The 8,588-nt window shown below is 45.1% G+C and overlaps 1 protein-coding gene across 1 annotated transcript in view; it reads left to right on the forward strand.

The window, feature by feature from the left end:
• tmtc4 (transmembrane O-mannosyltransferase targeting cadherins 4) overlaps positions 1-8,588 on the forward strand; it is a 16,119-nt gene continuing 7,531 nt past the window's right edge. The window contains exons 1-11 of the mRNA XM_076263395.1: positions 1-505; positions 747-940; positions 1,037-1,152; positions 2,051-2,267; positions 3,696-3,783; positions 4,193-4,287; positions 4,962-5,054; positions 6,089-6,250; positions 6,632-6,834; positions 8,014-8,188; positions 8,541-8,588. The exon at positions 8,541-8,588 is cut by the window's right edge and continues 84 nt beyond it. Of these exons, the coding sequence (XP_076119510.1) occupies positions 779-940; positions 1,037-1,152; positions 2,051-2,267; positions 3,696-3,783; positions 4,193-4,287; positions 4,962-5,054; positions 6,089-6,250; positions 6,632-6,834; positions 8,014-8,188; positions 8,541-8,588 (1,359 nt within the window). The 5' untranslated portion in view covers positions 1-505; positions 747-778. The remainder of the gene's footprint in view (positions 506-746; positions 941-1,036; positions 1,153-2,050; positions 2,268-3,695; positions 3,784-4,192; positions 4,288-4,961; positions 5,055-6,088; positions 6,251-6,631; positions 6,835-8,013; positions 8,189-8,540) is intronic.

Raw genomic sequence — 8,588 nt, forward strand, 5'->3', positions numbered from 1 at the left:
GGAAGTAGTGTAGACCGACTGAGAGGATACACGAGAGAGTGGAACAGTTTATCTTACTTTATCAGCAGCGGTAGCATCACACTGGTGAACACATGTCGATATCGGTCTGATATGTTGGCGTGAAGTGTGAATAGGACTGAATTGTTTGGAGTAGACATAGCCTACCGTTCACGTTGATGGCTAGTTAGCTGTTGTAATGTAGCCTTTGCTTAGCTTGACATCAGCTAGCATTCAAGGTAGCTTGTCTCCTAACAACTTTAATCACACTCCGTTATAACATATTTTACAACTGCACTTTGACCTGCAGTGAGGTCTTCAGACTGTCGGGACGCCTATTGAAATGCCCTTTTATCAGATCGACTTTGCTTAGGACTCCAGGGGCTGTCTGGAATCTGTTAGCAAGCAAGCTAAGTGCCTTGCTGGTTGACAGCAAAGTAATGTGTTAGAAAGATGACCAGCATCTGCATCCAGAGTCAGACATTCTGACTGAGAAAATGACGAGGAGGTAGGCTATCTCAACCTGCCACGTCACGTTCTTTCTATTCAGAACGTTTTATCGTGAGCATGTGTTTATTTTGTGCAGGACTGGTTTGTGACAGTAGCCTATTATTAAACTAACTTACCAACATCTGGTATCGCACCATGACGTCTCATTTACGTACATTATTTACTTATCATAAAAAAAGAAATGCAGGTTTGTTCTCGAATTGAACTGAAAGTCTAACGACATTTGTTTTCCTGTGTAGGTGATGCAGTGTGCGTGGAGGTCAAAAGCACAATGGTGGTGTCTGAGTTTCATTGGGACCAGCAAATCCCCTTGCCAAAGCTTGGCCCAACTCATTCCAGGATCGTAGTTGGTCTCGTTGCTTTGGTCTGTTTTATAAACAGCTATGACGGTGAATTTGTCTTTGACGATTCGGAAGCTATTGTGAATAATAAGGTAGGCTACTTGGACGCAGCAATAACGAGCTGATCTCAGCCTCCGTGCGTGTGTGTTTGCCTCTGTGATCGATTGATTTTGTTTTTTTTTGTATAGGATTTACAGCCCTCAACCCCTCTGAATAATATTTGGAAGAATGACTTCTGGGGAAGTAACCTGAGCAGCAACTCAAGTCACAAATCCTACCGGCCCCTCACTGTCCTCACGTTTAGGTATGGCAGTCAGAACCTCACCGAGCGCGTCTTTTGACATCACCACTGTCAAAACAAAGCATATTGTGTGTGCTGAGGGCTGCCGCCTACACACAACACATATTACAAAAGTGACATTTGCATTTGATGTCATGTTTCACACAGGCCCTAGATGTGCGCACCCAAAGTCTCTAAATGACCTTGCATACATTAGGGGATTATGTTTGAAATTGCAATTTTATTCTCAGTGGGAAATCATTGGAGTTGCCCCCAGTACTCGGGGAGTGGACACCTCTGTAATTGACTTGGGGAATGGGATGCATATTGCCTTGACTGACGAGGCCTTTTTCAAATCATCTACGTGACTCCTCACCTCAGTTTTTACCAGGGCAAAGTGTTTTTTGTGTCAGTTATCTGAACTGCACATGTGCTGAAACTTTTCTAAGTCTACGCTCTAATTGGCCAGAAGTTCGCTTCCCCATTTGTCTGATTTAATAGAACACACCTGAGTGTATGATTGTAAGGCCTAGTACTATCCATGACACTGTCCCAGAAAAGTAGGCATTAAAATAGAGTTAAAATAGAGTCATATATATATATATATATATATATATAGCCTTTGACCATTTCTGGCACAGAAAGTTTCCTTGCTTTAAGTCCTGGCTATCGCTCTGCAGTTCATTCATTCATCACTGGGCCAAGTTCACCTAAAGTCTACCAGTCAACATTTCCATTGTTGAAAGTGTGCCAATAGGTTGCATTTTGGTCAGGTTATCAGGTTATGTTTGACCATTGTCATGAAACAGGAGCTTGCACAACTACATGTAATGATGTGACTTTAATGCATTGCAGGCTATGTGTGGTGCTACAGGCTTAAGGTAACGCACTTCTGTCGGTGTGCCTATGTGGTCATTTGCAGGCTCAACTACCTTGTGGCCGGTGGCCTGCACCCCGTCGGCTTCCACGTGCTCAACATCGCCCTTCACAGCGTCATATCCGTGTTAATGACCGACGTGTTTGCAATATTAATTGGCGGCCTGGCCTACAACGGGAAAGGCCAGAGGCTCAACCAGGCTCCGAAAGCCTCCTTCTTGGCAGCTCTGTTATTCGCTGCCCACCCAGTTCACACTGAAAGTGTAAGTATCGTTATGTTTTATTTTACTTGATGTTATTTATTTATTTATTTGCGTGTGTTTTCTGTTTTCTCGGAACCAGCGGGCAGCCTGAACCATGATAAACAATAATCCCCTCCCTTTCCTATTGAACAACAATGCAGCTTAACACTGTTCAGTGTCGGTACCATGCATGAAACATACATTAAAGGCTCAGCTAGAAGAAAGCAAGACTCAGTAGGTGTGCCTGACAACAAGGTGTGTGTGTGTGTGTGTGTGGGGCGAAGCCTGCTTAATTGCTTAGCTTTGGACTAGTCTTTTTTTTTTTCTTTCTTTCTGTTATTTTGTTCCCCCCCTTTTTCTGACTCTTTGCAGGTCTCCATTTTCGTTGGTGTTCAGTCCTGACAGCGAGTCTCTCCTGCTTTCCTTTCCTTCCTCCGATCTATCTATTAATCAAGCGTGGGGGGGGGCCCCGGGTGGTGGGGGGGTTCGGGGTCTCGGAGAGAGGCAGGCGAGGCAGAGGCAGGTCGCTGACTTGGGGCGCCCCAGCGCTTATCAAAGGAGGGCCATGGGGCCCCTGCCACGGCCAGCCGCGGAGTGGTAATGAGAGCCGCCCGCCGCTGGTTGGCCAGAGCAGAAGCAACGCCGCCGACAATTTCACATGAAAGGAGGGAAGCTTTTTGTCTAACTGGCCAAACACCAGGCTTTTTAGGCTGTAGGCTTTTTTTTACAATCTAAGTTGCACATACACACTCTCTCATACACTGACACACACAAACACACACAGGCATGATGATGGGTCCAGAAATCATTTAAGCTGTTGGCGTATGCAAAATGCGATGAGATCAAAACATAGTTAAAACTGAGCTAGTGGGCTAATGACTGAATTCTGCTCTGTGACACTGGGCCCTGGTTTCTGGTTTCTGGCACATTCTGCTCCTTTTTCCAGCTGAGCTGCGGCGTTTGCCTGTAGGACCGAAAGGATTAGGCCTCCATTGTGTGAGGGCTCTTAGCATTCTCCCGTGCTTGATTGGGCTGAAAGATGTGTGTGTTTTGTGTGTGAATGAACCAGGGTCTTAGGAGGCACTTGAGAAACAAGTGCTTATAGTTGTTTGTTTGTTTTCTGTGGTAAGACTTGCTCTTGTTCTCTTTTGTTTCTTTTTCACGTTTCTTTGTTTTTCATTGTTCTCCCTCCTCCTTCTCTTCTCATTTTTGCTTCTCTCTCTCTCTCTCTCTCTCTCTCTCTCTCTCTCTCATCTTGTTCTTTCCCTTTCCCCACACTCTTTACCTCTCTCTGTTGCTCTCTCTCCCTCCTTCCCTCCCTCTCCTCCTCCCTTTCGTTCTCTTTCTTTCTCTCCTTCCTCTCTCTCTCTCCTTCTCTTTCTCTCCCTCTCTCTCTCTCTGTATCTCTTCATCTATCCCTCTCTCCCTCCATCTGTCTGTGTTTCACAGGTGGCTGGCATTGTTGGCCGTGCGGACCTGCTGTGTGCTTTGTTCTTCCAGCTCTCGTTCCTGGCTTATTGCAGAGGCTTCCGAGGAGGTCAGTCTCCAGCTCAGCCTCTGCCCCACCCGTAGCAGAGCGCCCATCGCCCAGGCGCTTTAGTGGCCTCGAACTCCCTTTGATGGACGCCTTTGCTCGCCGTTATCAGTTACATATTAAAAGAGAATCAATAAACACATAGAATTCGCTAGTCCTTTTTTCCCCCCTTCCCTTCAGATGTTACAAGCTCGTGCAGAGAGTCTAGGGAACGCCCCTCATTCTATAGTAATGCCGACCACTGGCTTAGGTTGTTAGTGGTGGAGTTGAAAATGAATTAATTCAGTTTGGCTAATGTGCGTTTTTTTTTTTTTTTTTTTTTTTTTCACGATGTCTTTCAGAGGAATGAGAATTGTTTTTCTCTCTTTCTTTCTCTCTCTCATTCTATCTTTCTGTCTTTCTTTCTTTAAAGGTAATGAGAAAAACTTCTCGGTGCCATGGATAGTCTTCAGCCTGTTGCTGTGCACTGCGGCCATGCTCTGCAAAGAACAAGGCATCACTGTGCTGGTAGGATGCCCCCAAAACAAATCAGTTGTATTTCCTTTAGGTGATATGTCATTGTTCACAATGGCCATTATCTTGTGTCCTTATACAACAATACAACCCCAAAACTGAGCTACCTAGAGCAAGCAGAGAGACAACAGTAGCAAGGGAAATTCCTTAAGGCCACAGGTTTATTTTGGGAAACTTCTTGAGCAGAACCCTGCTCAAAAGGGGGAACCCATCTCGCCTAAGGCAGGCCCATGAAAGGGAGACAAGCAGAAGGGTTAGGGGACCGGGTAGATGTGTCCCCATTTGAATATCATTTAATCTAGAACACAGAATTTGAATCCATCAGATTTTCTATTCACCCCTGTGGGAGGCAGCAGATTCTCCCCATATGTAATGTATGTAATATTTACCTCCGGTGACACCTTATTCAGTGACCCTGGCCTTGCCCCAGGCTTCTGCAGATGCAGCCAGTACACTGTTGTTCTCAGTATGCTGAAAAACCATGATGTTACTTTATATTTAGCTTTGAATGGCTTAAGCGGACGCACACAGTGCTGTTTTATTCCATATGATATACAGTACTGGACTGCATGGCCTTTATTAAATCTCCATTTGTCTCCTGGCATGGGAATCCCTGTAGAACTCATCCCGTGTTACTACTACACATGCTTGTCCTCTCTTCCTGTCAGGGTGTCAACGCTGCCTTTGATGTGCTCATGATCTGCAATGTAAATATCTATGAGCTCACCCACCGGCTCCTGTTCAAGGGGAAACCAGTACATGTAAGTGTGGAGGGACTCTTTCTTCCTTTCTTTCTTTCTTTCTTTCTTTCTTTCTTCTCTATCTGTCTTTATGCTCCTCCTTTCCTCCCTCCCTCCCACACACTCTCTCACTCGCTCGCTCGCAAACTGGCACTCACATGTACACACCCACACTCTAGCTCACACTCACTCACACATTCTCTCTCTCTCCCTCCCTCCCTCCCTCCCTCCCTCTCTCTCTCTCTCTCTCTACCTCCCTCCCTCCCTCTCTCTTCCTTCCTCCCTTCATGCCTCTCTCTCTCCCTCCCTCCCTCCCTCTCTCTATCCCCTCTCTCTCTCTCTCTCTCTCTCTCTCTCTATTACTTTCTCTTTTTCTTTTTCTACCAAAGCGTTTGTAAAGCCCCCCAAACTACCAATGTGTATGAGTTTGGCTGTACAGTGATGGTCAAAAGTGTTGGCACCCATGCTTAAGTTGACTAAAAAGAGGAATATAAAATCATGTTTTGGAAATTTATCTTAATGCCTTAATGCCTTAAGTAAAAACCTTTAAGGACACTAATTTTCTTTGTGAATGAATAATGTATTATAAATAAATAAATGTTCATCCTTAAAATACAGGGGTCATAAGTATTGGCACTCCTATGTTAAATTCCCATAGAGGCAGGCAGATTTTTATTTTTAAAGGCCAGTTATTTCATGGATCCAGGATACTATGCATCCTGATGAAGTTCCCTTGGCCTTTGGAATTAAAATAGCCCCACATCATCACGTACCCTTCACCATACCTAGAGATTAGCATGGCATTATTTCAGTTAGCCTATTAGCTGGTTTGATTTTTTACACTGAGCTCAATGAGCCTCATACCAGCTAATAGGCTAACTGAAACTTTAACTGATTTTATATTCCTCTTTTTAGTCAACTTTAGCATGGGTGCCAACACTTTTGACCATCATTGTATATAAATAAACATGGTCCTGTCCATTTTTCCAATTTGTGTGCCATCTTTTTTGGAATATCTACTGTAGTAAAACCCATGCTCTTGTCCCTACGTCCAGGCGAGTGAGTTTGTGCGAGCGGGTCTTGTGGTGAGACTGGTGCTACTCCTGTTGGGCGGCTCACTGCTGTTATATGCCAGATGGAGGATCATGGGAACTGGTCCCCCTGCCTTCACCGAAGTCGATAACCCAGCATCCTTTGCTGAAAATGTATTCCTCAGAGTAAGCCATCTAAGTACACATGCATGTACAGATACTAATTTTGTATTAGCAATATATGTATATACATAATATAAATATATAGTGCATATCTGCCACACTACTGTGCTTGAGGCTTTGACGGGCTCTTTAACCAGTAGATTATTACTAAATTGTATTGTTCAAGTATTCGTCCTGTCTGTCCTCTATTTATTATTCTGTGTCAGTGGATTAACATTTAACATTGGACTTTGACATGAGATGCCGATAACATTCAGATGGGCATAATCAGATTGTCTGTACTGGTTATCTGATCGGCCTTTGCCATGGCTTTTCTTCTTTCTCCTTCTCTTTCTCTATCCCCTCTTTCTTTTGCACCCCTCCTGTGCCCGGTTTGATTGGCAGATTGTGAACTATAATTACTACTACTCCTTGAATGCGTGGCTGCTCCTGTGTCCCTGGTGGCTGTGTTTTGATTGGTCGATGGGCTGTGTGCCGCTCATTAAGTCGGCTGATGATTGGAGGATCATCGCGGTGCTGCTGCTGTGGAGCTGCTTGGGCGGTTTGATGAGCCAGGCTCTGTGCTCGCATGACGCCGTTAAGAGGAGGTGAGAGAGACACACACACACACACACACACTTTGATCCTCACATACATAATTGCTATGCCCTTCATACCGCATATCTCTGGTTCTCACACACAACACACACACACTGACACTTTGGTCTTTCATACAGCACAAACCATCTGGTCCACACACACACACACACACGCACGCACGCTCGCTCGCTCGCTATGCCCCTTATACACACCACACATTCTATTTGGTCCTCGAAAAAACACACACACACACACACACACACACACACACACACACACACACACACACACACACACACACACACACACACACACACACACCTTCCCTGGTCCTCACACACAACAGACACGGTCTCTCTGCTCCTCACAACGAATAAGAGCAAAGGAGGTGAATTGGGGTTAAGTTGTATTATGTCAGTCACTGGTTAGTGAGTGGGCACTGGGCACTGTAATGGGCTGTTTGACTCCCTGCCCTTGTATTAGTCTTCCTCCACTCCCCTGATTTTAAGAAACAAGAGGGCCCGTGTAATTGGGTTGGTGCAATTCTTGGCCCATCCTGTGCAACTTCTGAGCAGCTCCGTTGGTTACCTGGGGGTCAGAGGGAGCCCCAGAAGCTGGCAGGAAATAAATGCAGCCCTGCCCTTAGTGACCAGCACTGGTCCTATCTGAGTGACTTGCTATGAAGTGTTGCCAGGCCCAGTTTTACAGTTGAAATGGTTTTTGCTTACTGTGCGGTCAGAGAGAAGAGTGTAGAGAAACATCATCTATCATATATCCACACACACAAAACAGGTACATTGACAAGTAGACAAAGAATAGACACAGTAACTGACAAATACACCAAAGTATTAATACAAAATGTAATAGAGAACTGTTATATTAATAAGTACATGTTAAAGCTAAGTTAGGAATGTGAAAACATGACTCAATCCAGTCCCAGGTCATCATCCTAATACCCACCCCCATCTTCTCTTTCTGTGTGGTTGTGTGTGACTCCAATCTCACTGTGTTGCTTACGTTCAAATCGTTTTTTTCTGTTTGTAGAAATTCTACTCATGGCCCATATACGTATGTAAGCGCAACTAATCCAGTTCTAGGTCATCACTCTATACCTGCTACTGACCTCTCTATGTTGTGTGTTTATGTGTGTGACTGCTGTCTCTCTGTGGTGGTCTGACCTCTGACAGGATTCTGACCTTTACCCTGGTGCTCCTGGTCATCCCCTTCCTGCCGGCCAGCAACCTGTTCTTCCGCGTGGGCTTCGTCGTGGCCGAGCGGGTGCTGTACCTGTCCACGGCTGGCTACTGCCTGCTCCTGTCCTATGCCCTGGGCCACGTCTGCTGCCTCTGGAGGAAGCACAGGGTACTGCACTATCAACACTAATGACAGTATTGTTAATGTTTTTAACATGTTTTGAAGTTGTTTGCAGTATTTTTTTTATCTCAGTCTTTCAGTATGTGATGTGTATTGGTGTGTGCCCCTATACTAATTATTTATTTGGATAGGCCTGTTGACTGTTGTTTGGTGTGTTTGTTGTTGAACACACAAATGGTGGTTGCGATTACAAAACATGTTACCTTACACGCTTCATAAATGTCTATCTGTGACTGTGTGTCTTCCTGTTTGCCCTACCCTCATATTGTATCTGTTCTGTGTGTGTGTGTCGTGCGTGCGTGTGTGTGTGTGTGTGTATTTATTTTGTGTGTTTGTATAGAAACTGCTGGGGGTGGCCCTGTTGGCTCTGGTGTGTGTGTACGTGGCG

The sequence above is a fragment of the Alosa pseudoharengus genome, unplaced genomic scaffold (genome assembly GCF_046254945.1).
Source record: "Alosa pseudoharengus isolate Yale_2024_CS ecotype anadromous, Long Island Sound unplaced genomic scaffold, YU_APseudo_1.1 YU_APseudo_1.1_scf_3, whole genome shotgun sequence".
Classification (NCBI taxonomy): Eukaryota; Metazoa; Chordata; class Actinopteri; order Clupeiformes; family Clupeidae; genus Alosa; species Alosa pseudoharengus.